At 42.1% G+C, this 27,799-nt stretch overlaps 5 protein-coding genes and 3 pseudogenes across 5 annotated transcripts; 7 read left to right on the forward strand and 1 right to left on the reverse strand.

Moving 5' to 3' along the window:
• Positions 1–653: 653 nt before the first annotated feature.
• LOC109905679 (claudin-4) lies at positions 654–21,382 on the forward strand. Its single transcript, XM_020503200.2, has 2 exons — positions 654–839; positions 20,076–21,382. Exon 2 carries the CDS (start codon positions 20,101–20,103, stop codon positions 20,749–20,751), a length of 651 nt encoding a protein of 216 aa, XP_020358789.1. The 5' UTR covers positions 654–839; positions 20,076–20,100; the 3' UTR covers positions 20,752–21,382.
• On the forward strand, positions 2,977–5,317 carry LOC109904837 (claudin-4-like; annotated as a pseudogene).
• LOC109905680 (claudin-4) lies at positions 5,461–6,630 on the forward strand. The gene has a single exon (XM_020503201.2). The coding sequence runs from the start codon at positions 5,624–5,626 to the stop codon at positions 6,257–6,259; it is 636 nt and encodes a 211-aa protein (XP_020358790.1). The 5' UTR covers positions 5,461–5,623; the 3' UTR covers positions 6,260–6,630.
• On the forward strand, positions 9,334–13,815 carry LOC109905678 (claudin-like protein ZF-A89). The gene has a single exon (XM_031790812.1). The coding sequence runs from the start codon at positions 9,441–9,443 to the stop codon at positions 10,206–10,208; it is 768 nt and encodes a 255-aa protein (XP_031646672.1). The 5' UTR covers positions 9,334–9,440; the 3' UTR covers positions 10,209–13,815.
• On the forward strand, positions 12,483–13,816 carry LOC109905681 (claudin-4). The gene has a single exon (XM_020503202.2). It carries the CDS (start codon positions 12,624–12,626, stop codon positions 13,257–13,259), a length of 636 nt encoding a protein of 211 aa, XP_020358791.1. The 5' UTR covers positions 12,483–12,623; the 3' UTR covers positions 13,260–13,816.
• On the forward strand, positions 15,421–15,881 carry LOC109904839 (claudin-4-like; annotated as a pseudogene).
• A 369-nt stretch (positions 21,383–21,751) lies between the features above and the next one.
• LOC109904840 (claudin-4-like) lies at positions 21,752–22,547 on the forward strand (annotated as a pseudogene).
• Positions 22,548–24,414: 1,867 nt separating this feature from the next.
• LOC109905682 (ribosome maturation protein SBDS) lies at positions 24,415–27,517 on the reverse strand. The gene is made up of 5 exons (XM_020503203.2): positions 27,268–27,517; positions 26,227–26,356; positions 25,914–26,114; positions 25,407–25,571; positions 24,415–24,990 (listed from the first exon to the last, which is right to left on the reverse strand). Exons 1-5 carry the CDS (start codon positions 27,393–27,395, stop codon positions 24,862–24,864), a joined length of 753 nt encoding a protein of 250 aa, XP_020358792.1. The 5' UTR covers positions 27,396–27,517; the 3' UTR covers positions 24,415–24,861.
• Positions 27,518–27,799: the final 282 nt, after the last annotated feature.

Here is a 27,799-nt window from a genome sequence, read left to right on the forward strand (position 1 = left end):
CTAGGTGTCTATGTTGTTTACGGCATTCCTTTCTAGGTGTCTATGTTGTTTACGGCATTCCTTTCTAGGTGTCTATGTTGTTTGCGGCATTCCTTTCTAGGTATCTATGTTGTTTACGGCATTACTTTCTAGGTATCTATGTTGTTTACGGCATTCCTTTCTAGGTGTCTATGTTGTTTACGGCATTCCTTTCTAGGTGTCTATGTTGTTTACGGCATTCCTTTCTAGGTATCTATGTTGTTTACGGCATTCCTTTCTAGGTATCTATGTTGTTTACGGCATTCCTTTCTAGGTATCTATGTTGTTTACGGCATTCCTTTCTAGGTATCTATGTTGTTTACGGCATTCCTGGGTAGCAGCACTGCGGGTGTTTGAGTATTTGATTACATGTTTACGACGTGATCTGGTGTAGGACTCCTGATCCTAAAACAGTGGACCCTCTGAGGCCGATCTGAGTATAATCTCAGTTATAAGGTGATACGCTCCATAACAATCTCTCCTCCTCAATGCGTAGTACCAGAGTGTGGAACTCAATCTCCTTGAGTTTCTCCATGCCAGGGTAAAATAGGGGCATTGTTCCTAGAGGTAATTTAAGCTCTCTAACAGTGGCCTCTTTCATATATGGAAACAATCTGTATGCCCCCCCCCCTTCCTTTTCTCTCTACAGTCTGACAACTGCGATCACCTTCGGTTGTGTTTGTGGCTAGTCGAAGACAGACCCGTCCACAGAACTAACCAGCCAGACCCCTTGTCCATCAAAGCATAAACGTCCTCCAGGCGAACGGAAGAACAACAGGCTATAGCCCTCCAACCCCTAAGGACTGACATCTCCTTGCAAGGTCAGCTTTCAAGTATTCCTTTTTGCTCTTGCCTCTACAAAATGGTGGATGAACTGAATGACTTGTCTGATGTGCATCTATCAACTGTTCAGGTGACCTAAAGAAAGATTTGATTGATTGATTGGTTGGTTGATTGGTTGGTTGATTGGTTGGTTGATTGGTTGGTTGATTGATACTTTAATTAACAGACATCACTGGAGGGGAGTTCACATTTTCTCTCTGAGTAGAGTAGAGTAACAGGACAATAATTCACTCACTCAATGCGGTAGTCTTTATCCGATTTCACATTTATTTATTACGTCGTAATTTCTCAATCAAAGTTTGTACTGACAGATGTAGCCTATTGAATATTATTACAAAATATACGTAAAATGCATCCTCCAAATGCAACGTCTGCCTATGTCGATGCACATATTGTCTCAAGAAAATGTTATATTTTGAATACCCTCAAACATCAAGTTAGGCAAACCTGATTTCAAAATAGGCCATCACTGTCAATATTAAATGATAATTCTTCACGTTTTACTGCTGAAATTTCCAAACTGCATCTGCATGCCAATCATTTGATCAGTTTCATGAGAATATGCATTTAGATCTTCTTGAAATTCACTTTTCTTTAGCAAATTATAGCAAATGGTGTGCTCTGTTGAGTTTTGGCCGTATGAGAAAAATAAATGCAACTATTCAGCTTCAGCTAACCATCTTGAAATCTCGTTACAAACGAGGAGGTGTTTTTGGTCTAGGTCTAACAGTAACGTTATAGGCTTACTATGCTATGCAATTATATTTGGTTCTGTTATGTAAAATACTAATGAATCATTATGTGATCTTGCAATAATTGATTCAGCTTCAGAAATAATATTTTTACCAGCTCCATGTATTTTCAAATTGAAAAAGGTGAGGGAGCGTTGCTTACTACACAGCACCACACCCCTGATGAAATGTAACTTTAGTTTAAATATTTGTACTGTTTTTGTAAGGGATTATCTCATAGAAAGGCAACATGTCTACATCATTTTGACAATGTCACAAGCCTGGGAAACCAAACAATGTCAGAATACACACATGAACTCTTGTTGCAGTCTTGTAACATATTCTATGCAAGGGACTGTAAACTCAAGCAGGAAAATAATAAGTTACAGTAGGCCTATGTATTCAAGGGGATCTGTAAGATGATATACTGGTATTTGAAATAATTAAATAAATAAGTGGATATCCTGGTTCAACTCTGCCATTAGAGTTATAAAAGCATGTGTGTATTCTGACATTGTTTCAAGTCAACATGATCTGCTGGGAGTCCCAGAGCTGCAAAGGTCAGCCATGAGGTCAAAGGTGACGAGTGAATGTCAGGTAATGTAGGTAGCCGAAGTAGAATAACATTTTGTTAAAATTCTCTAATCGAAAACTATATAGAGACATCCCTTTCATTTGAGAAATGAAAGGGCTCTGTTCATATTAAGAGGAAAGGGTTTGAGAAGTATCTCAATCGAATGGTCTAATTGTCGGATTATAATACTTTTACCTGTCTAGCATTGGTATTTGAGGTTTATATAAAATATTTTTTAAAATCCTTATTCACAGATATTCTCTAACATGACCAGATATTCTCTAACATGACCAGATATTCTCTAACATGACCAGATATTCTCTAACATGACCAGATATTCTCTAACATGTTTTTCTATTAGTTCCATTCCACATAATGTAGTGTGAAGATAAGCATGAAACTTGCAAAAGAGAGGAGAAAATACTGAAACCCTGACACTGAGTTTATACTTTAAGTGTGTTGGCACACACGGTTCCTCTTTAGCTTGGATAAAACTATTTGAACACCGGTGAGTCACAATGAGGCTGTTCCACCTATACCATTTAATAGAGAAGACAAAAAACAGCCAGCATGGTGGCACATGCCCTGGGGAGGAAGCAGCAAGTCATGTCAAAGCTGTGTTTGAGCGTGTGTGTGTGCCAAGCCTCTCCCAAGTCAGGTGTATAGAAGCACCTGCTCCCAAATTGGCTTAAACATTGGCACTTGGATATCTTTCAAGCAAGACATACCAAGCAACTGATTTCTAAGAAAATACTCATTTTTGGCTGATTTCCTTCATCGACTCCTCTAGGACTTAAAGAAGAAGAAAATATGGTATCTGCTGTGTTTCAGATGCTTGGCGCAGCACTGGGCATCATTGGCTGGATCGGGGTCATCAATGTCTGTGTCCTGCCTCAATGGAAGGTCACAGCCTTCATCAGCGAGAATATCATGACACAAAACTTATTGGAGAGAATGTGGAAGGTCTGTGTGGTCCAGAGTAGAGGTCAGATACAGTGTAAGGAGTCTACGACTCCGTGCTGGATCCACCCCAGCTCCTCCATGCCGCTCGTGCTCCCATCATCATCTCTATCATGATGGACCTGGTGGGCATCCTGCTCGCCGTGATCGGGGGCAAGTGCATGGAGGATTAGAGGGCCAAATCCGGAATTGGCGTTGGCAAGGGTCTAGTCTTCATCATTGCTGTCGTCCTGTGCCTCATCCCTGTGACACCATCATCAGGGACCCCTTGCAGACAAGGTCTCAGAAGATGGAGCTGGGGGCGACGCTCTACATTGGCTGGGGGGCCGCGCCCCTCATGATCATGGGAGGCAGCTTCCTCTGGGGGATGGGTGGTAGGGTTAGGGGAGGGTTGGTAGGGTTAGGGGAGGGGGAGGGGGGATTGGGGGAGGGGTGGTAGAGTTAGGGTAGGGTTGGTAGGTTTAAGGGGAAGGAGGGAGGGAGGATTGGGGGAGGGGTGGTAGGGCTAAGGGAGGGTTGGTAGGGTTAGGGGAGGGGGAGGGGGAGGGGGGGGGGGGAGGATTGAGGGAGGGTTGGTAGGGTTAGGGGAGGGTTGGTAGGGTTAGGGGAGGGGTGGGGTGGGGTGGGAGGATTGGGGGAGGGGTGGTAGGATTAGGGGAGGGTTGGTAGGGTTGGTAGGGTTAGGGGAGGGGAGGGTTGGTAGGGTTAGGGGAGGGGTGGTAGGGTTAGGGGAGGGTTGGTAGGGTTAGGGGAGGGTTGGTAGGGTTAGGGGAGGGTTGGTAGGGTTAGGGGAGGGTTGGTAGGGTTGGTAGCTTGGTTCAACTGCTAAATGACAAAATGCCATTGTATTTGACTTTAGCTAAAGACAGACAGTACTTCCAGACAGTGGCGCAGAAATGACATGTTATGTCAGCTAATACTCCTTCAGATGTATATTCATATAAAATATGTATAAAATATTTCAGAATGATCTGAATGGGTTTCCCATACCATGTGTACCTTTATTTAACTAGGCAAGTCAGTTAAGAACAAATTCTTATTTTCAATGACGATCTAGGAACAGTGGGTTAACTGCCTTGTTCAGTGGCAGAACGACAGATTTTTACCTTGTCAGCTCAGGGATTTGATCTTGCAACTTTTCAGTTATTAGTCCAATGCTCTAACCACTAGGCTACCTGCCGCCCCATACCATTGCATTGAAAGTGCATATTTAATTCATAATTTCATAGTTTCACCCTAAAATAACATCCCGATTCCATTTTTAGATACTTTATATACCAGGTTAGCCAAGCTGAAATGTAGGCCTAAAGTTTTGTTTGCTACAGTAGCCTAGGTAAATTTAACATAAGAGAAAATGGACAACTGATTGATGGCTTGAGAAGACTGGAGGTTGAGAAACGGCTTTGCCACTGGAATGTGACTTCTACTTTAGTCTACACTTGGATTTCGAGTAAGATGACACTCACCTCTTGAGCAAGATGACACTCACCTCTTGAGCATCCTTCATTGTCCAATGGTGTCCCCTACAGGAATAAAAACATAAAACATCATCATTCTGTTACACCACACATTCTGTTACACCACACATTCTGTTACACCCCACATTCTGTTACAGCACACATTCTGTTACACCCCACATTCTGTTACAGCACACATTCTGTTACACCCCACATTCTGTTACACCACACATTCTGTTACACCCCACATTCTGTTACACCACACATTCTGTTACACCCCACATTCTGTTACACCACACATTCTGTTACACCCCACATTCTGTTACAACACACATTCTGTTACACCACACATTCTGTTACACCACACATTCTGTTACACCCCACATTCTGTTACACCCCACATTCTGTTACACCACACATTCTGTTACACCACACATTCTGTTACACCCCACTTTATCTTGTATTTTGGTAGTCTTAGTGAAAACATTGTGTCCTGAATAAAGTGTCAATCAAATATTAGTGTGCAGTCATAAAAAAAAAATAGTTTAAACACCTCCAAATAACACATTTCCTAATAACCCAACTCTTTTTTCCAAATCCCTATTTTTAAAACTCCATAGTCAGTTTTTGATGAGTCCCATAGTAGTGAGTCAGAAGGAATAGCTGTTTTGTTTCCGTGTCAAGTGGCTACATGACCTTGAAGCTGCTCTTTTCTCTTAGGTCAGCACTGCTAGAGGTCACCGGGCTTCTGTCTGTTTGTGTATAAACATTTCTCAGCAAATGGGAGCAGAGCAGGGACTTGTAGTATCATATACCTGCATCATATCTCTGTTTTTAACACATTACAAACACCCCCTCCTACAACACAACTCTATAAATACTGGTCCCTTTTGTGTGAACCATCTCTGAACTCTTTGGGAATAGCTCGACTCCTCGGGACCTGTCTGTACTCAGGTTGGAGTGTGTGATACTCAGGTTGACGTGTGTGAGGTCAGGAACAATCAGTGGACAGTGTGTGTGTGAGGAACTATTCAGTCAAGATGGTTTCCCAGGGAATCCAGATCATGGGCATCATCATGTCGTTGATCGGCTGGTTGATGGTCATCATCGTGTGTGCCCTGCCTATGTGGAAGGTCACAGCCTTCATCGGAGCCAACATCGTCACGGCCCAAACCATCTGGGAGGGAATGTGGATGAACTGTGTTGTGCAGAGTACTGGCCAGATGCAGTGTAAGGTCTACGACTCCATGCTGGCACTACCCCAGGACCTCCAGGCCGCCAGAGCAATGATCATCATCTCCATCCTGACAGGTATCTTCGGCATCTGCCTGTCGATTGCAGGAGGGAAATGCACCAACTGCATAGCAGAGGAGGGATCCAAGGCTAGAGCCTGTATTGTGGCTGGAGTCCTCTACATCATCTCAGGCATCCTCTGCCTCATCCCAGTGTCCTGGTCAGCCAACACCATCATCAGGGATTTCTACAACCCCATGCTGATCGAGGCCCAGAGGAGGGAACTGGGGGCGTCTCTGTATATAGGCTGGGGTGCTGCAGCACTGCTGCTGATGGGAGGGGGGCTACTGTGCTGGAACTGTCCCCCCAAGCAGGACCACCACTATCCGGCCAAGTTCTCTCAGGTCAGATCCACCTCCTCCGGACCCATGCAATATGTCTGAGATGTTCATGTCAGTGTCATGTTAAGATCTACTTAATCAAATTGAATTTAAATTAGGACACTAAAGACAGTTCTCATAACAAAAACTGTGAGAGTTTTAAATCACAAAGAACTTGAATGGGTTTGTTGAGTTAAAATAATGTTACGAGTTATGTTATAATTATAATATAAGTATTTAAGTTTTTTTTTAAACAGCTGATGTTCTCTACTACTGAAGTACCCTGTTAATATCCTTTAATGTCAGATTAAATCCATGAGGTTAGGAATACTGTATATCAAGTTATGTCTCCATTTTGGCACTGTCTTAACATTGTTCCTGTGATTAAAACAAGTGTGTCATCATTGTAAATAAACTGTACAATATAAATATAATACGTCTGTATTATCCATTTATTTATGAAAGCTCAACAATGAATCACTCAAATGTGCTTTCACTGGGTTATTAGTGAGGTGAATTGTCTTTCTGTTGCGGTAAAACATTTGATCCAGTATCAGTACAAACACCCCTATGCTCTGCTCTGTTTGGTGTGTAAACCTTGACCTATTTAGAATAACTATTCAGATGCTTGATAACGATCAGATTCATGTTGACTTGATCATAAAATAGAAAAACAAGAAGAGATGAGGGAAATAAGAATTTGTCTGTATACAGGCAGCCCAATTCTGATATATTTTCCACTAATTGGTCTTTTGACAAATCACATCAGATCTTTTACAGAGCTGAATAGATTTGTCAAAAGAGCAATTAGTGGAAAAAATATCAGAATTGCTCTGTCTTTGTAAATGCAGCCTCAAAAACATCTGTAGCCTACTGTCATTGTTAGGCCTACTACATTAGGTTTCAGTTAGACCTACTGATTTGTCTATCACACCAACAGGCCAATCCGCACAGCACCAGACAATTGTCATCAGGTGTGATTAATCTAGACCCCATAGGTGCAGATAAGCGTTCTTCTTTTATAAAGTTAACCACGGTTGTCATTTTAACACCATCTAGAAGTAGCCTACTGTACCATGCATTCAGCTTGTTTGCAAATTCTGGGCATTAGCCTCGGTGTGATCGGATGGTTTGGAGACATTATAATTTGCGCTTCCCATGTGGAAAGTGACCACGTTCATTGGCAACAACATTGTCACAGCACAGATAATGTGGAAAGGCCTGTGGTTGATGAACATGCATGCATGGTACAGAGCACGGGGCAAATGCAGTGTAAAGTCTACAATTCCATGCTGGCACTACCTCAGGATCTACAGGCGACCCGTGTCCTAATGGTCATCTGGTCACTCTCAAAGTCATCCTGCTGTCTATCGTTGGGGGGAAATTCACCAACTGCACCGAGGACACGCTGTCCACAGTCTCCATAGCATCGGGAGGATTTTCATAGTCTGGGGGTCCACGGGACTCATGCTTCTGGGTAGAGGGATTCTCTGTAGCCAGTGTCCACTAAGCCAGGATCGGGGACACTCCTCCAAATACAATGTGGCAAGATATGTAAAATCCTATTCGGCAAGAGCGGCCTATGTGTGAGCACATGGCAATATATGCTTTGAACATTGACTAGCCTAACAATGTTGCTTTGGGACTTTTGAACTAACTTTTTGTTTTAACTCCAATAATTTAAACACATTTTCCAATAAAGTTTTTAAATTGACAAATATATTTCATTCCACCTTTTAAATGAGTGATCCCTTGCACATTGCTGTAACATTAGTGATGGGTGTGGAGTGGGTGTGGAGTGGGTGTGGAGTGGTTGGACTGTTGTAAGATAAAGGCCGTGTGTAGGATGGGCTCCTGCATAGTCTGGACATTTACTTTGAGGCAGTGTGGTAAGATAGGGTCCACTTAATTATATCATCCATCTCACACACGCACCCTCCCTCTCCTTTACCCCTCCTTGTTAGGGTATGTCAAAGCTCGATATAGATATTTCTAAATACTGTCGTGGTTTGGTAGCCTCATACGAGGCTAGTGGTTTGGTAGACTCATACGAGGCTAGTGGTTTGGTAGACTCATACGAGGCTAGTGGTTTGGTAGCCTCATACGAGGCTAGTGGTTTGGTAGACTCATACGAGGCTAGTGGTTTGGTAGACTCATACGAGGCTAGTGGTTTGGTAGACTCATACGAGGCTAGTGGTTTGGTAGACTCATACGAGGCTAGTGGTTTGGTAGACTCATACGAGGCTAGTGGTTTGGTAGACTCATACGAGGCTAGTGGTTTGGTAGCCTCATACGAGGCTAGTGGTTTGGTAGACTCATACGAGGCTAGTGGTTTGGTAGCCTCACACGAGGCTAGTGGTTTGGTAGCCTCATACGAGGCTAGTGGTTTGGTAGACTCATACGAGGTTAGTGGTTTGGGGTCACCATGTTAGAACCATTTCCCCAACACAATGTGTTCAATGTATCTTAAGCATAATCTAAATGGCTCTTGTGGTTAGGTGAGGGCTTTTGGGATGAAGATAAGTTCTGATGTGGTTAGGAAGTGTCACCATTACCCTTTTCCCTAAATTGCAAGTTGTTGACAGTTTCTTGTAACCTGCAGATGATGAAATGTTAAATGATCAGACCACAGTGAGTCACTTGTGGAAACAAATGACACATTGAGTAACTGGTAGTGGAATGTCACTTTCATAACATGTCCTAACACTACATCTTTTGAAATATAAATATAAAATCCAAATGTGGATACATACAGTGACGGAAAAAACAACTTTTTATAAAATAAATAGGCCTGCATATGTGTATTTATTTACATTTTCAAAATCACAATGAAGGTCTGGGATTTAGCATTTTGATAGATGGGTAATGCCATCATGGAAGTGCCAGTTTCAGTGTAGATGGTATCAAGTTGGAAGAAGTGTAATCCCAATGAAGACCAGGTTGTTTTGAACCTGTCGCATATGAAAGAGAGCTTTCTGAAGATGACAGTATTGAGTGAAGTATTGTCACCACTTCATCAGCTCTGTCTGTGCGTCACAAAGTATCTACAGTGTGACAGCCTGAGGAAACTGGTCTGTCCGGAACAACTCACCTGGTGGCAGGAAACCACTCCTCCTGCACATTCTTCCTCCTCAGCGGGCTCCAGTTGTTTCTGATCGTCAATCAGACCTCTCACATAGCTCCAGAGATCCAGACCTAGGCAGCCAGACTTCTCTTTCTCCCACTCCGGACACAACCTTTGGTCATGGGAAGGATCGGAAAGGAGGTGTTTGGCCAGGTGCTCAGCTTCATCGGCTTCGTGGGGGTGGCAGTGACCACGGGTATCCCTATGTGGAGGGTAACCACTTACATCGGTGCCAACATCGTAACAGGACAGATTGTGTGGGACGGCCTGTGGATGAACTGCGTGATGCAGAGCACGGGACAGATGCAGTGCAAGATAAACGACTCAGTGATGAGGCTAGCGACAGACCTTCAGGCAGCGAGGGCCCTGGTCATCATCTCCATCATCTTCATCTTTGTCGGCCTGATTGTCACCTTCATCGGGGGCCAGTGCACCAGCACCCTGAAGTCTGAATCCTCCAAGAGTAAAGTGACGATCCTTGGAGGCATCCTGCTGCTCATTGGTGCTCTTCTGGTCCTCATCCCCGTCTGCTGGTCGGCAGCGTTCACCATCTCAGACTTTAATAACCCTCTGACCATCGAGACCCAGAGGAGGGAGATAGGAGCCTCCATCTACATCGGCTGGGGCTCCACAGCGCTGCTCCTCATCGGAGGGATCATCCTCTGCACCTCCTGCCCGCCCCAGAAGATGTATGGGTACCCAGGCTATCCTCAAGGAGCACCCATGTACCCCTATCCAGGCCAACCAATGGTCCAGGCAGGGCCCTATGGGAGAGTTTACACCCCAGCCAGCAGACCCTACTCAGGGACAGGTTCGTATGCACCAAGCAAGCCATATGCAGCACCAATAGAATACGCTGTACCTGGACGGCCTGGACGGTATCTGTAACAAAGTGAAATGGAAAGCGGGAACATCTCCCTGAATATTGACTGGTATTCTGGACCTTGATGTTTTCAAGCTATTGTTTTGGTTAGCTTTGCATCTGAGTTTAATTGCACCACCAAAATGTACTTATATCATGTACTTTTGTCCACATTGATATGTAGATATTGTTATTGATGAGAATAACATGCAATTTATAGACATGAAAATGATTGTGTGAATGATATTCATTACAAGAGGAAGAATCTGTTCTTTCAAATGTTGACAATGTAAATCCTTATGTCTTGACTACTATACCAGTATGCGAACATTACAACAAATAGTTTGATAATGAGAATGGATGTAGCGTAAATTTTAATTTTAGCAGCAACCTGTGTTCTCCCATTGTGCAACCGATACTGTTGTCTTGTAAATAGCTGGCTGGTCTATGACTTGTGATGTATCTGTACACAGAAAACAACCCATTTTTCTGTAAATATGTAGTGCCTATATTTACCAAATATAAACACACACGTTATTATATAAAACAATGTGTAGGCTTAATGTGTCTTTGTGGAAAAGTTGGGAAACAATAACTGCGATTTCAAATGTTCATGAACTGTGAGCAATAATCATACCAATAATCAAAGCCTATGCATTTTCTAACTTACAATTAATGTTTTAAAAGTTGCATTTTGAATTCAACTCTGCTTTAAATCATGAATCTAAACATCTAAGTCGTTGGGGGAGGGGGTACTAAGCTAACACATGGAGTTGGTTTAAGATGGTCATACCATAGATCATTTAGCTATTTGATTTTGAATTTCAGAACCCTTTCAGGTATAAAAATATATATATATTTAAAAAAAAATTGGCCTTTACTACTATAGCGCATTGAATAACACATTCATAAATGGCAAAATACATAAGGAATAAGGTTTTGAAGCTCAGGGAATATTTATATATATATATTTTTTTTACACATATTCAACCCCTTATTTTTGTTGACACAAAACTACCTCTATACTTCCATTAATTTGTATGGGTTACCTTCAGATGCGATCCTGTGACAATTAGTTTGTAGCCAAAACGGTTTTGACGCTAGACAGAAGTTGGCACATCAGCGTTTCCGACATCAGACAAGTCCCGTGGGGCTTATAGGGGTCGTAGAGCAAAACGGAGAACACCAGCGTGTTCGTGAAAGTCTCATCTTTCTTTATTTGTTTTGTAGGCCAGACTGTTACAGACGTTGATGTGAGTGGACCAATTTTTTTCTCATGGTTTGACAAACACCGCCGTAGCTCGGCCACTTTCCACCGCAGATGCGGAAAGCCGACATAGGAGGATGTGGCGTACTGAGACACAGCCCATGCATATATCTCTAGCTTAAACTGCCGGATTTTGATAGGGTGTGTCAATAGACTCTTATGGATTTTAAGGGATCAATATCTTTCAGTTACATGATGACGTGTATCTGTGAATCTCCTTTCATTTTGGAAAATGAATGGTTGCATGGTTGCTCAAAAGCTGCCTCATATCTCCTCTCTCCAAATATACAAACATCCCACTGGGCACACAATGGTTGAATCTACATCGTTTCCACATCATTTCACTCAAATTACGTTCGTTGAACCAACGTGGAATAGATGTTGAATTGACGTCCGTGCTCAGTGGGATAGTTTTGAGAGTCTAGACTGTAACTCAAATAGGTTGTTTAATTAGATTGCCAACAGCATTCTTTAAAATCAAGGTTTCTTGGATCTGTACCCGGGCTTAAAGGCAATGTTCTGTAACATGTTTATTTAATGTATTGGTTTATTTCATGAAAGAAATGTGTTCAGGATCAAAACCAAGAAAACAGAGACTGAATATAGGCCTTAACTTACTTCTGGCTATGACAAATCAGAATTATGGTGGTATTAGCAACCTGATTACAGGAAACAATTGTTGCAATAAAAAATGTCATCATGAAAACAGGGAACAACAGTAGCTTTGAACGTCCGGCCATGACTAATGAGAATTCAGGTGGCATTCTTGACAGTTTATCTCTCTACCCTGAAACCAATGGGCAGACAGGCCTAACCGCCCAGCAAAACGGCATTCACTACAGAGGCATTTTTTGAATGGACCAATTACTATCTCTTCTTCACAGGTCTTGAGACGCATCTCATCGAAACCCATTGTCATTCACACATACCAACAGGGGAGGTGAAAGAATCTGGTCCGGCTTGAAAATTACCATGTCAACTGGTTTCAGGTCAGGGGGAAGGATGTTCACTCCACCCTTTCAGGAGCAGAGAGGTCCATATAACTTCAGGGGACGTGACTTAGTCATTAGTTAACAACGATTACAACCAAGCTGAGCTGACCTCCATTGACTCTCCTCTACAACCTCTGCCTGAGCTTCATTGATTTTACAACAAAAAACAAGAATTCTTCAAAATGGTATCAATGGGAAGACAGATGCTGGGCTTCGTCCTGGCTATCATCGGGTTCCTGGGGACCATTATTGTGTGTGCCCTGCCTATGTGGAAAGTCACAGCCTTCATTGGAGCCAACATCGTGACTGCTCAGGTCATCTGGGAGGGCTTGTGGATGAACTGTGTGACCCAGAGCACGGGACAGATGCAGTGCAAGATCTATGACTCCCTCCTGGCCTTACCCCAGGACCTGCAGGCTGCCAGAGCTCTGAGCGTCATCGCCATCATCGCGTCATGCTTCGGCATCCTCTTGGGAATTTCTGGAGGAAAGTGCACCAACTTTGTGGAGGATGAGGCTTCCAAAGCTAAAGTAGCCATTGCCAGTGGGATCATCTTCATCGTGGCTGGCGTCCTCATCCTCGTCCCTGTCTGCTGGTCTGCCAACACCATCATCAGGGATTTCTACAACCCTCTGCTGGTCGAGGCCCAGAGGAGGGAGCTGGGGGCCTCGCTGTACATCGGCTGGGGCACCGCAGGGCTCCTGATCCTGGGAGGGGGGCTCCTCTGCAGCTCCTGCCCACCCAAGGAGGAGCGTGACGACTACCCAGTGAAGTACTCACAGGCAAGATCCACAGCTACCAGCAGAGCTTACGTTTGAGCTGGAAACTGTTGAAAGAAAGACTGTAAATTATTTGATTATCTTTGGCAATCTTCTGTGAAATGAAAATACCATGCAAGTTACTGGTATTATCCAGTCTTGTTCTTTTCCATTTTCCATTTTGAAAGTGATGTGAAATCAGAACAGAATGAATATGTGAAAACAAATTAACGGAGCTCTTCAGAACTTTGCAAGAAAAAGACAAGACAGAACTGTTGCCTATAAGAAATGACGTTACAGAGAAGTAGTGCTAGTCTATACGCAGTGTAGAGGAATCATCTCATGGGTCATGGGGTGATGACTGAAGTGAATTGAAGCCATTCCCATAACCCTAACTTATCTTTTACCGTATAAGGACACTGTGCCAGAATGATAGTATTGATGTAAGAACATGGACTATATGTACATTATATATGTATAATTGACTTGTCACAACTTTGTACAGTAGATCACAGTATGTTTTGCAAACAGCCAATATATGTTAATTGCTTATGTCTAAAGAACTTAATCAATTGCAAACCTTATTTTTTTGTATAAAACATTTCCAACAAAGTTTATACATTGGTGTTAACTGTCTTTTTTAAGAAATTGACTCCAAGTTACTGTGATTTCCTTTTTCTCAGCTGAAATCTTAGCTGAAAATGTCTAATAGCATAGTTTTAGGTGAAATGACCTACTGACAATCCTCCCTCACTGTCTTCTGTTTGAATGACACCAAAAGTGGGACTTTACATCGCAATGATTCGAGTAAGAAAGTGAGAAAAGTATTTAACCCTGTCACACAATCCTGAGAACACTGATTTCTTCTAAGGATTTGAAATAGATTTCCCCCATTATTAGAAATACTCACTGAGACATTTACTTTAAAGACTGGCAGTGACAGATTGACAAAATCTTTGAGGGGCAAGAATGCACAGATGAACCAGTTACACAACTTAAGCTAGGTTAGATAAAAACTATTTCTGTGAAACAAGCTCTGCTATTTAAACTGGCTTCCTCTCAGAACCAGCTATGTAGAGATGATGTGCAGAGATTGGCCAAAATGTATAAGCCTACTGGATATGTTCATCATTTATTGTTATTTAAATTGAACAAAATGGTAGAACCTGGTTTGTTTTCATTGTTCATTCATTGTTGAATGAACTACTTTCTACTTTCCACTACTTTCTCAAACAAGAAGCATTAAGAACAGTATCACCTTACCACCCCTTAAACTACATCGTAATTCCTTGTGCCAAGTATACCAAAACATGTCTCGTTACATCTTCTTCTTGTGACAGTGAGACGCTGTTTACATACATTACATAATGCTTAAGTTAACAGTGCACATTATAAAAATATGTTGTATGAGTTTAAACGGATCAGATTATCTCTCGCCCCCAGCCCCACCTCTCTCTTTTCTGTTCATTGCCGTGCCAATGCAATGTGAATGTCTCCAAATCGGGGCATACTGCATGCTCTGGAATCTGGTGACCTCTCTAACCCAGTGAAAGTGAAGCTTGGCATAGGTGTGTCAGGAAAGCAAAACAAATCACTGTTGATTTTTAGTTGAGAATGTGTAAACTAAGAAGGTATGATGAGTTCACATAAACACAGAGGGCGAGAAGGGTACTTTATAGGGCTTAGTGCTCCCCTCCTCTGTTTTCTTTTCTGTCCTCCCATGACTATTTATAAACTTATTTCAGCACTATTTGCCATCTATTGCTAACAAAGTCAAATGAATCCCATTGAAAGTTCATTTTGCTGAGCTTTCAAGCTGGTGAGTTTTCAAGCACATGCCTACATCCTCATTCCTCATAGGATGTTTGAACAATAAAAGCTTAGTAAACTGATCTACCATATCCAAAAAGGAGAATAAAATGAAACTCCCACCTTTATTATCCACGCAGAACAATGTATCCTGTAAGGCTGGTATTATTTGGCTGGCTCTCAGTTTCTTAAAGCTGGACCAGCCAGTAACACTCTTCTTTCTCATTTTCAAATGCACCAAAACACCTGATTGCCTTCCAATATTAACTTGGAGACACAAAGAGTTAGTCAATGAGTAGAGAGAGACAGAGAGACACTGCATTCAGAATGTGTACCATGGGCATTCAGATGCTGGGCAGTGCCCTGGCCTTGATCGTCTGTGTAGGGAACGACCATTGTCGGCAGTGTGCCCATGTGGAAGGTCATAGACTGTGTGGCCCAGAGCACGGGGCAGATGCAGTTTAAGGTATATGACTCCATGATGTCCCTCAGCTCCGACCTGCAGGTTGCTAGAGCGCTGGTCGTGGTGGACATCGTGGTGGGAATTGCTGGCCTCTTCATGGAGTTTGTCGGGGGGAAGTGCACCAACTTTCTGTTGGAGGAGGTGGCCAAGGCACGGGCGACGGTGGCGGTAGGGGTGGTGCTCATCATCAGTGGGATCCTGTGTCTCATCCCTGTATCCTCAACAGCCAGTCTCATCATCCAGGACTTTTACAACCGACTCCTGGTGGATGCTCAGCGGAGAGAGCTGGGCGGCTGGGATCCTGCTACTCCTGGGAGGGGGACTCCTCTGTGGTAACTGCCACCCCAAGGAGGACGACAAAGCCCCCTCTGTGAAATATATACTGGCTAAGTCATCAGGAAGTTAAAGAAAACCGGCAGGTTCTGTGGCAAGTTCCTCCACCCCAACAAAGACCGACATTTAATATGAAGGTTCATGGGACAAACTGGTCTGCATGAAAATGTTGTTTCTCCATCTTTTCAAAAGGTATTGGTGGTATAAGAAGGTAAATGGACGGACATTGGAATATAAAGGAAAAGGTACCAGTGGAAAGATGTTGTATGCAAAAAAAACTGTACTATGAAGGAAAATATGTACTTAACTTTTTGATTGATTAGCCAGAGAAACACTTCACTCTTAGAAAAAAGGATTCCAAAAGGATTCTTCAGCTGCCCCATAGGGGAACCCTTTTCGGTTATCTCTTTGGAAAGGATTCTGTATAGAACTCAAAACGGTTCTACCTGGAACCGAAAGGGTTCTTCAAAGGGTTCTCCAATGGGGACAGCCAAAAAGCTATATTTTTCTAAGAGTGTATGAGTGTATTAATATGCTACTGTTTAGATATACACTGAACAAAAATATAAACATAACATGTAAAGTGCTGGTCCCATGGTTCATGATGAAATAAAAGATCCCTTAATTCTCTCCAATTTTGCACACAAATCTGTTTACATTAGCATTTTAGTGAGCATTTTATCCTTTGTCAAGTTCCCCTATGGGGCAGCTGAAGAATCCTTTTGGAACCCTTTTTTCTAAGAGTGAAGTGTTTCTCTGGCTAATCAATCAAAAAGTTAAGTGCATATTTTCCTTCATAGTACAGTTTTTTTACATACAACATCTTTCCACTGGTACCTTTTCCTTTATGTTCCAATGTCCGTCCATTTCTGTCTGTAATAAAAAACCAATTCTGATTGGCCGGGCCTGGCTCTCTAGTGGGTTGGCCTGGCTCCCAAGTGGGTGGGCCTATGCCCTCCCAGGTCCACCCATGGCTGAGCCACTGCACAGTCATGTGAAATCCATAGATTAGGGCCTTATTCATTTATTTAAATTGACTGATTTCCTTAACTGTAATTCATAAAAATCGTAGAAATTGTTGCATGTTGCGATTATATTTTTGTTCAGTATATGTAAATGTTATTTGTTTCTCGGATTCCTGGCAAGTTGATTATACACTGTTGCAAATTATATTAGTCAGCAACTTTTTTACTGTTGTATGTTCTCTGTTTTATTACAATAAACTATCTTTTCATATTTCAGGTGAGTGTTTGTTGATTCAGTACTCTCACTGATGTCCTTGTTTTCAGTATACGCATTCATCATGATCATAAAATGTTCTCTGTAAGGTTCAAATAGAACACTGGTCAAACAGGAACTGGTGTCAGAGAATTCCACACATGCTTCAAACTCAATGACCGCTTCAATGTGTTTTTCGACCAACATATACAATTTCAAGGCTTGCAAACATTGGGTATGTCTATTGTGACAGATATTGTTGTATCAACCCACTCTCGTAATCTTTAAATCAATAAAATAATCAACTATGTTTGAGTTCATAAAAAGACTGGTGTGAGTTGAGAAGGTTTACACTAAGCTGTGAGAAAGTTATGTTCCCCTGTTATCAGACCTGTAGATCAGGGAGAGTCTCCAGTTCCGCTGTTCTCGTGCAGAAAATATTGAGAGCTTAAAATGACTTAATCCCTTAATTGCGTCTAATTTGTCTCACCATAAAATGTTCTCTTTGCCTTAGGTGTTTTTGTTATTGTGTTATTAAGATAAAGTTTAACATCAAGTCATTGATTGTCACATTATATTCAGTAGTGTTACAGAAAGACTGTCCAGTAATATTCAGTAAGATTTGAATGATCAAATCCTCCTCATATTCCACCCAGTATCAATTTATGCATCATTGTTTCACTCTGAATGACAGTTTCACTGCTGCTCGTTCTCTTAATATTCTATTCAAAGAAACCTGCAATATTGTGGAACACCTCAGTCATGTCCCTCCATCAAATAGGCCCGACACTGTTGACACACTACTGCTATCTAGTGGTATATAAAGTGCCTTCAGAAATACTTTTTCCACATTTTGTTATGTTACAGAGTGATTCTAAAATGAATTAAATGAAGAAATCCCCAGCAATCTACACACAATACCCCATAATGACAAAGCAAAAACTGTTTTTTAGATTTTTTACAAATTTACTAAAAATAAAAAACTGAAATACCTTATTTACATAAATATTCAGGATGCTCAGGTGGATACTGTTTCAATTTATCATCCTTGAGATGATTCTACAACTTGATTGGAGTCCACCTGTGGTAAATTCAATTGATTGGACATGATCTGGAAAGGCAAACACCTGTCTATATAAGGACCCACAGTTGACAGTGCATGCCAGAGCAAAAACCAAGCCATAAGGTCGAAAGAATTGTCCGTAGAGCTCCAAGACAGGATTGTGATGAGGCACAGATCTGGGGAAGGGTACCAAAAAATGTCTGATGCATTGAAGATCCCCAAAAACACAGTGGCCTCCATCATTCTTAAATGGAAGACATTTGGAACCACCAAGACTCTTCCTAGAGCTGGCCACCCGGCCAAACTGAGCAATCGGTGGAGAAGGGCCTTAGTTAGGGAGGTGACCAAGAACCCTATGGTCAGTCTGACAGAGCTCTAGAGTTCCTCTGTGGAGATGGGACAACCTTCCAGAAGAACAACCATCTCAGCAGCACTCCACCAATTAGGTCTTTATGTTAAAGTGGCCAGACGGAAGCCACTCCTCAGTAAAAGGCATATGACAGCCCGCTTGGAGTTTGCCAAAAGACAACTAAAGACTCTCAGACCATGAGAAACAAGATTCTCTGGTCTAAATGAAACCAAGATTGAACTCTTTGGCCTGAATGACAAGCATCACCCCTTGAGGAAACCTGGCACCATCCCTACGGTGAAGCATGGTGGTGGCAGCATCATGCTGTGGGGATGTTTTGCGCCTACAGGGAGTGGGAGACTAGTCAGGATCGAGGGAAAGATGTATGGAGCAAAGTACAGAGAGATCCTTGATGAAAACCTGCTCCAGACCACACAGGACCTCAGATTGGGGTGAAGGTTCACCTTCCAACAGGACAACAACCCTAAGCACACAGCCAAGACAATGCAGGAGTGGCTTCAGGACAATGTCCTTGAGTGGCCCAGCTGGAGCCCGGAATTGAACCTGATCGAATATCTCTGGAGAGACCTGAAAATAGCTGTGCAGCAACACCCCGCATCCAACCTGACAGAGGTTGAGAGGATCCGCAGAGAAGAAGTACAGGTGGTCCAAGCTTGTAGCATCATACCCAAGAAGACTCAAGGTGCTTCAACATAAGGGTCTGAATACTTATGCAAATGTAATATTTCCGTTTTTTTTTTTTAATAAACATTTCTAAAATCCTGTTTTTGCTTTGTCATTATGGGGTATTGTGTGTATATTGACTAGGAAAAAAACCAATATAATCAATTTTAGAATAAGGCTGTAAACTAACAAAATGTGGAAAAAGTCAAACGGTCTGAATACTTTCTGAAGGCACTGTACATAATGTATGTTTCCCACTGTGTCCTGTAGTGTGCCTGTTAGGAAGTAGGATGGACAATGTCCAACATAGAACCAAACAACACATTGCATAGGCCTTCCTATCAGTAAAACGGACCATACTTATACCTTTTAAGGTGCGTAAACCGCAGTGCTTCAGCATGGACATTTGGTTAAGGGAATTTATTGACTTATTGACTATGGAACGAGCGGCATCTGCCCTCCAAGACCATGACAATGACCCAGAGGGTCTCTGGAACACTATAATAACGTGTAAACCATAGAGCATAGCCTAGTATATAAACTGTGTATTTGTTTATGAACTATACCCCCCTTCTTGCCAGGTCCCAGAGGATGCCTAGCTTGTTGTGGCAGGGATCAATGGGTGTCCTCCCCCTTCTATTGTTTATTGTCATGTTTGGATGCTGGTTGTCTGTCCCATGTAGCTCAGTTGCACTTGCAACACCAAGGTTGTGGGTTCAATTCCCACGGGGGACAAGTACGAAAAAGTATGCACTCACTACTGTAAGTCGCTCTGGATAACAATGACACACAATGTAAAAAAACATCTCACTGTGTTGTTGTCTTTGTAAATGGAAAAGAAAAAAGTATAAATGGAAGAATTTTTTTTGTGGAAATTGCTAGGCTGTGATCACAGAGATAAAAGAGCCAACAGACATTTTGAGCATATTGTTAAAATTTTCTTTGTTTCATCCCCAGTTCTGCACAAGCTGTAGCGCCCCCCATGGCTGTGGAGGAGCTGGGCATCACCCTGTCCATGGTGGGCCTGGCAGGTACCATCCTGATCTGTGCCCTGCCCATGTGGAAGGTTACAGCGTTCATCGGCACCCACCTGGTGGTCATGCAGGTGTTCTGGGAGGGCCTGTGGATGACCTGTGTGTCTGAAACAACGGGACAGATGCAGTGTAAAATCTATGATGCTCTTCTAGACCTGTCCCCTGACCTCCAGGCGGCCAGGGGCCTCATCGTCATCAGCATGGTACTGGGCTGCCTGGCATTCCTCGTCTTCCTTCTGGGAGCTAGGTGTACCAACTGCCTGAGCCATCCCAAGTTCAAAGCCAGCATGGTGCAGGCCGCAGGGGTCACCTTCGCCCTGGCTGGGTTAAGCATCATAGTGGCTGTGTCCTGGACGGCCCAGTCAATCATTAGGGACTTCTATAACCCGCGGGTCCCTGAGGTGCTCAAGAAAGAGATGGGGGCGGCCATCTATGTGGGCTGGGTGACCTCTGGGTTCCTGTTCTGTGGAGGAGGGGTGCTGTGTACCAGCTGTCCTCCAGGGGGGAGAGAGGGCAGGCATGGTTCCAGCAGTAGGTACACCCTGGCTAGGATGCCCACTCACACTCACAGCAGCTACGCCATAAAGAACTATGTGTGAGAGGGGAGTGCTTTATTTGCCTTTTAACTTCAGGAAAATAGTGTTGGCAGGTGTTGGCACTATGAAGAAACATGTCACAGCAAGTTTTTCCATGACAACATTGTTATTTTGTACATTGAATGTCCATGTCTGGTTATTCAGTGTATTGTCTGACTTTCATAGATTTAGAATTGCCCTGGAACTATTTGATAGTTTGGTGGAAGTTTTTAAAAATAAGATCATGTTAATTGATTCTTGTTACAAAATAAGTCTGACTTAGGTAATTGCAGCTATTAAAATGTTCACTCTATCACCATGAAATATGTTTACTGAGGAAATATCTGTTACTGAATTATAATCACTGAAAATCAATAGGTTACTAATATTGACAGTAAAACTACGTCAACTGAATGAACCTGATTGTTTTTATATCCCTGTATTGTAATTCACATATTTTCATTTTCCCCCATCCTATTCAACTGTGGTTACTACTTATAATGGGTTTTTGTAACAATGTTTATCACAGTTAATTTTGTGATTAGAATCTGCATGCTAAGAGAATAGAGGCAGTACTTTAGCGGGCAACAAATCATGCTCGTTGAATGATTTGCGATTTGAACTTAATAGAAATAAACATTTTGGTTAGAAATGACTTTTGTTGCATCTCTTTTATTTATCTTATTGAAAAAGTGTATCAAAACTCATTAGAAGGGAGAACATTGAACATTCAGATAAAGTATGAAACATGCTGTACTTTGAGAGGCACACAAGGCTTATTTAACAATTACATGTTCCTATAAGACCAGAGTCAGAGACTGAAGTCAACAAAGCACACAGTGTCATCTGTGTTTTAGCGACTGAGTGGCAAAACTGAAAAAGAGGGATTGTTGTGAAACCATGTCACAGTAAACAGAAGGAATCCCCTTTATTCCCCAGCTGTAGAGCAGGACTGCTGCCCCACGCCCTTTTATTTTCAGGAATCTGTGAGGACCGGTTTCACATCACACAGGCTAGACTCACACACAGGCACGCATGCCCACACACAGGCACACAGACTGTGCCTACAGCTGGTCAAGCCCTGCTTTCTGTGAGGAGCTAAGCTCAGCTCAGTCATGAAGAGGCAGTTGGAGCTAGCAGTGTTGGGCCTGGGCATTACAGGCTGGCTGTGCGCCATCCTCACCCGTTGCCTGCCCCTGTGGAAAGTCAGCGGTACTCTGGACGACTCCACAGCCACGCTGTCGGCATACTGAGACGGGGTGTGGCTGGAATGGGATCACTGGGACCTCAACCATGACAGTAGCCTCCACTGCTCCTTCTACCAGTCTTTGTTATCTCTCTCTGGAAACTTCTGAACATAGAGAGGCCTGATCATGGCTTGTATAGGTGCTGTGGTCATCAGTATCATTGGAGAGGTGTGGTTTCCGAAGAGGAATCATGTGAAAGTTGCCTCCGGTGTGGTGTTTGTCCCTGTAGCCTGGACCTGCCACCACACTAACAAGCCATTGGAGGGCGCTGTGGTGCTGAGGAGAGACTGGGGAGCTGCCCTGTACATAGGATGGATCTCCTCTTCTCTAATGGTAGTAGGGGGAGGGTTTCTCAGTACTAGATTCCCCACGTTCCAGCAGCAGGAGGGGTCAGAAAGAGGGGGTTATACTCCAGGTTATCCTGTGGCAGAGCAGGGGCCAACCAGCCCCCTGGATACTATCCACAGGACTGAATTTAGACACAGCCAGTATGCTCAGGCAACAACACAGCCATGAGAAGATGCAATCAGGTATGATTAGGTATGAATCGACCTCTAGGTACTATAGTCAATGTTAGAAATCATGCTTCCACTGCAATGAAGCACTTTGAAAGATGTTGAAGAATTTAGGATAGAGGTAAAGGAGTAGCACTAACCATGGAGTAAATTGCATTTTCAACATAATAATTGGGTCTGAAATGTTGTCAATTTGCGTAATTTCTGTATTGGTGGTGAAGGTTTACCATTAAAGTGTTACAGTGGCTTCAGAAAGTATTCACACCCCTGGACTTTTCCACATTTTGTTGTGGTACAGCCTGAATTTAAAATTGATTAAATTGAGATGTTATGTCACTGGCCTACACACAATATCCTAGAATATCAAAGTGGAATTATGTTTTTAGACATTTTTACAAATTAATATAATGGTAAAAGCTGAAATGTCTTCAGTCAATACGTATTCAGTAAACATTTGCTTAACAAGTCACATGGACTCACTCTGTGTGCAATAATAGTGTTTAACATTACTTTTGAATGACTACCCCATCTCTGCACCGCACACATACAATTATCTGTATGGTCCCTCAGTCGAGCAGTGACCTTCAAACACAGATTCAAACACAAAGATCAAGGAGGTTTTCCACTGCCTTGCAAAGAAAGGCACCGAGTGGTAGATGGGTATAAAAAAGCAGATATTGAATATCCCTTTAAACATGGTGAAGTTATTTACTACACATTGGATGTTGTATCAATACACCCAGTCACTACAAAGATACAGCCGTCCTTCCTAACTCAGTTGCTCGAGAGGAAGGAAACCGCTCAGGAATTTCACTGAGGCCAATGGTGACTTTAAGTTACAGTGTTTAATGGCTGTAATAACAGAAAACTGAGGATGGATCAACAACATTGTAGTTACTCCACAATACTAACCTAAATGACCAAGTGAAAAGAAGGAAGCTTGAATAAAAATATTCCAAAACATGCATCCTGACTGTAATAAGGCACTAAAGTAAAAGTGCGAAAAATGTGTCAAAGAAATTGACTTTATGTCCTGAATACAAAGCATTATGTTTGGGGCAAATCCAACACAACACATCACTGATTACCCCTCTTCATATTTTCAAACATGGAGGTGGCTGCATCATGTAATGGGTATATTTGTCATCGGCAAGGAGTAGGGAGTTTTTAAAAATATTATATAAAAACAAACGGAATAGAGATACTGTAAGCACATGCAAAATCCTTGAGGAAAACCTGGTTCAGTCTGCTTCACAAAAGACACTGGAAGACAAATTCACCTTTCAGCAAGATAATAACCTAAAACAAGGCCAAGTATACACAAGACTTGAAAATATCTCGAGCAACAACCAACTTGCCAGACAGAGCTTGAAGAATTTAAAAAAGAATCATGTGCAAATATTGTACAATCCAGGTGTGACTTACCCAGAAACACTCACAGCTGTAATCGCTACCAAAGGTGATTCTAACATGTATTGATATTGAGATATTTCGGTATTTGGGGCGGCAGGTAGTGTTGGGCCAGTAACCGGAAGGTTGCTACATCAAATCCCCGAGCTGACAAGGTACAAATCTGTCGTTCTGCCCCTGAACAAGGCAGTTAACTCACTGTTCCTAGGCCGTCATTGTCAATAAGAATTTGTTCTTAACTGCCTTGCCTAGTTAAATAAAATATGTAATACATTTGCAAACATTTCTAAAAACATGTCATTATGGGGTATTGTGTGTAGATGGGTGAGAAGATTTTTGGCTGGGACAAAATGTGGAATAAGTCAAAGTATGAATAGTTTCTGAAGGCACTGTATCTTACAATAATGGTATAAACTTGGGATAAAGTGTCATATCTACTGTATTGGCATAGGGCTATTGATACCATTTTTGGAGAGACTATGCCATAGTAATCACAAAATAATGAATAAAAACAATGAAATAGATTACGTTTTTATTTGCAATTGTTTATAAGACTCATATTTAATTATGAAGAAACATATCTAAATTAAGGGGTTAAATAAACTATACATAACAAAATATGCCTTTTCAAACATGGCGAAATGGTAAACTGGGTACAATGAAAGGCAGGGTCAAAGCCATATGAATTACTTTAGAAGAAGTTGACTCACAAAATAAACGTCATTAAATTATAGTAATTTTTTGTTTACAAGCAAACATTCAAGTGGTGCATGCTCACAGCAAAAATACTGAATGTTATCAGATCTTCAACCAAAACTAATATTAGAACAGACACTGGAAATACGAAGGGCTCCATTGGTATTAGAAATAGTAGCCTCTTTAATGAGGGGTTTGCAGTTTGTGTGGCAGCGGTGGTGGTAAGATAGTGTATGTATGTAGTCCTATAGGGCTCTGTGTGAAGGCTATTCCAGCCGCTCGTCTCCCTCTTCCACATCCTTCAGACTGAGCACCTCCAGGGAACCTTTACCTTTCGTCTCACAGCGGATCAACTCATCTATCTCCCTGAAGCAGCCCGGGTCCACCAGACACACCTGGAGGATGGAGGGAGTGAGATATAATATATATATATATGAGAGAGAGAGAGAGGTGGGAGGGAAAGCAGTGTTGTTGTTGCATTACTTGAATTATTTACTACAAGTGTATACAGTGTATTACATATTCCTTTTGTTATCAAGTCTAGATAACTATTTTAGTTTAGAGCAGGGGTGTCAAACTCATTCAATGGAGGGCCTAGTTTTATGCAGGTTTTTGGTTTTTCCTTTCAATTAAGACCTAAACAACCAGGTGAGGGGAGCTCTTTTCTAATTAGTGACCTTAATTCATCAATCAAGTACAAGGGAGGAGTGAAAACTCGCAGACACTCGAACCTTCGTGAAATGAGTTTGACACATGTGCTTTAGAGCCCTACGGTGTAGCCTAGTATAAACCAGAGGGATCTGTCTCTCACCATCTCCAGCTGGTCGTCAAAGTCTTCACTTTCCACCACCTTGAGGAGGGGTTTGAGTTTCTCCTTCAGCCTCTTGCCGTCTTTGGCCGGCAGGACCAGCCTCAGCCTCATGTGGGCCCTCTGGATCTCTATGGACTCTTTCAGCTGCCTAATCACCTCCAGAGCCTTGGAACAAACAGCAGTTAGATTCATGGGGCATTAGCATTAGCATGACAAAGACTGTCATTAGTTGGTATGTACTGAAACCCAGTAAGTATTCTGGTTTATGTAGCTAAACAACAAACAGGTTCAGTGTTTAATATGACAGACTAAACTCCTCACTGAAAGGAAAACATTTATGGCTAAATCTAGCCACTGCTTGTACACACAGTATGCACAGTGAGTGAGCATTTAAAACAAAGCCGTTCATTCATGTTCAGCCGTTCATCCATGTCGTTTATATTAAAATATGGCAAATGTGTAGACTCCAGAGTGTACTGTAGCAACAACCTTTTGTCCCAGCCATACCTGCTGCTTGGTGCTTTTGTTGGCCTTGACAGAGTAGTGGATATCCTTCATGGCCCTCTCTATGAGGTTGACTGTGTATGGTCGCTTGGTCTCTGGGTTCACACACTTCTCTGCCACGATGGTCGCAATGTCTCTGAAACTCGTCTCCAACTGGCTCTGCCTCTCCTTGTCTGAAACTTGGAGTTCTCCTTTAGCTAAAATCTGAGAAAGAACATACATACTGAACAGGCAAATCTCACAACAATAACATAACATTGAATGAATGTGAGTAATATTGATTACTGGTGTTCTGTTTATCTGTCAATGTATTTACTTGTTTACAAATCTCTGTCAGGTCATCTGTTCCAAAGGCTTTTGACAGATCATCTTTCTTGGCAACCTGACCCTTTGAAACATTATTGAAAACAGAGCTGGTCTGCAGCACTTCATCCAGGTCCTTCTCTCTGTGTAATTGGCAAATGAAAATGGCATGGCGATTTATTAAGTGTTTACATGGGACTTTGCTATCTCAGTTTCCTAATCCTAGTCCTGGGGTGCACATTTTTGCCCTAGCACTACACACCTGATTCCACTAATCAAAGGTTTGACAATGAGTTAGATAGTGGAATCAGGTGAATAATGCTAGGGCAGATAGTGGAATCAGGTGAATAGTGCTAGGGCAGATAGTGGAATCAGGTGAATAGTGCTAGGGCAGATAGTGGAATCAGGTGTATAGTGCTAGGGCAGATAGTGGAATCAGGTGTATAGTGCTAGGGCAGATAGTGGAATCAGGTGAATAGTGCTAGGGCAAAAACAAAAATGTGCACCCCTTTGGTTCCCCAGGACAGAAACACTGTGCTAGATGATGCTTTCAATATCTATAGGTATTGATAGGCTAATCTCGACAACCTAAAAACAAATATTATGTGAACTCAGACCAGCTATTGGATTTGGTTCTGGGGAGGTCGAGGGGGTGTCCCCTTTCGAAATTCAAAAGATGCCAGGTGTAGATGACTCAAAGTCCAAAGAATCAGTGATGCAAAACACATGGCACCTAGACTGTTCCTCATATCCTCATTATTCCACAGCCTCTCGACTCTGAGTAAGAATATAATGCACGATACAAGACAAGTGAGCCATGATGATGACATGAGTCATGACTTGCTACTCTGAAACAGCACATTAGATTGTATTATTTACATATTATTTATTTACATTCGTAGCTAATTATAAATACATCAAAGCTGAAAGCATACTACCATTAGTCGTAATACTACTGGTGTTTGCTATATGCCTCGGTGGGTCTCAAACAGATCCAACTAGCTAACGTTAGCTATCATAGCTACGCAGCTAGCTAAATTCCTAAAATACTCACGCTCCAGATCTCCAGCTCATCACTTTATTTTTGTAGCAGGCGATTTCAAATCGTTTTCCTCCCTTTTTCATCCTCACCACCGCCACATTTGTGAGTCGGATCTGGTTTGTTGGTGTAAATATAGACATATTTCTGCTTTACAAGACAGATGAATCTGTCAGTAACACTATTTTTTTTAGCGGCGCTGGTGTGCTATGTGTTTCACAAAAATTCCGCCGGACTGAAACATACTATGTGCAAACGGTCCTATTTTTTTGTTGGCTCTGATGGAATTGTTTAGTATTTTTTTTTAAACATTTAAATTTTGTACGGTACCATAACGACTGCTACGAATAAATACAAATATGTTTACTTTTTATGTATTTGACAAACTAGATACTTTGCATAAAATATCACGTGTAAATTAAGTTGTTCCTGTACCGGTAAATTTCATCCAGAGAATATAATTGAATGCTTAAAAACTCTGTTGCAAAGTAATGGAATAGAGGCGTGTAAACATATGGCTATGCCTATGGGATATCATCAAATATTT

Source organism: Oncorhynchus kisutch, linkage group LG15, assembly GCF_002021735.2.
Source record: "Oncorhynchus kisutch isolate 150728-3 linkage group LG15, Okis_V2, whole genome shotgun sequence".
NCBI lineage: Eukaryota > Metazoa > Chordata > Actinopteri > Salmoniformes > Salmonidae > Oncorhynchus > Oncorhynchus kisutch.

Bases quoted from the DNA above. Each gene is read 5' to 3' on its own strand.
- LOC109905679 (XM_020503200.2), top strand. From the start codon at position 20,101: ATGGCTGTGGAGGAGCTGGGCATCACCCTGTCCATGGTGGGCCTGGCA.
- LOC109905682 (XM_020503203.2), bottom strand. From the start codon at position 27,395: ATGTCTATATTTACACCAACAAACCAGATCCGACTCACAAATGTGGCG. The intron at 25,572-25,913 runs GTATGGCTGGGA...GTTTGTTCCAAG, and splicing joins ACAAAAGCACCAAGCAGCAG to GCTCTGGAGGTGATTAGGCA. The intron at 24,991-25,406 runs GTGAGAGACAGA...TCCATCCTCCAG, and splicing joins TTGACGACCAGCTGGAGATG to GTGTGTCTGGTGGACCCGGG.
- LOC109905678 (XM_031790812.1), top strand. From the start codon at position 9,441: ATGGGAAGGATCGGAAAGGAGGTGTTTGGCCAGGTGCTCAGCTTCATC.
- LOC109905681 (XM_020503202.2), top strand. From the start codon at position 12,624: ATGGTATCAATGGGAAGACAGATGCTGGGCTTCGTCCTGGCTATCATC.
- LOC109905680 (XM_020503201.2), top strand. From the start codon at position 5,624: ATGGTTTCCCAGGGAATCCAGATCATGGGCATCATCATGTCGTTGATC.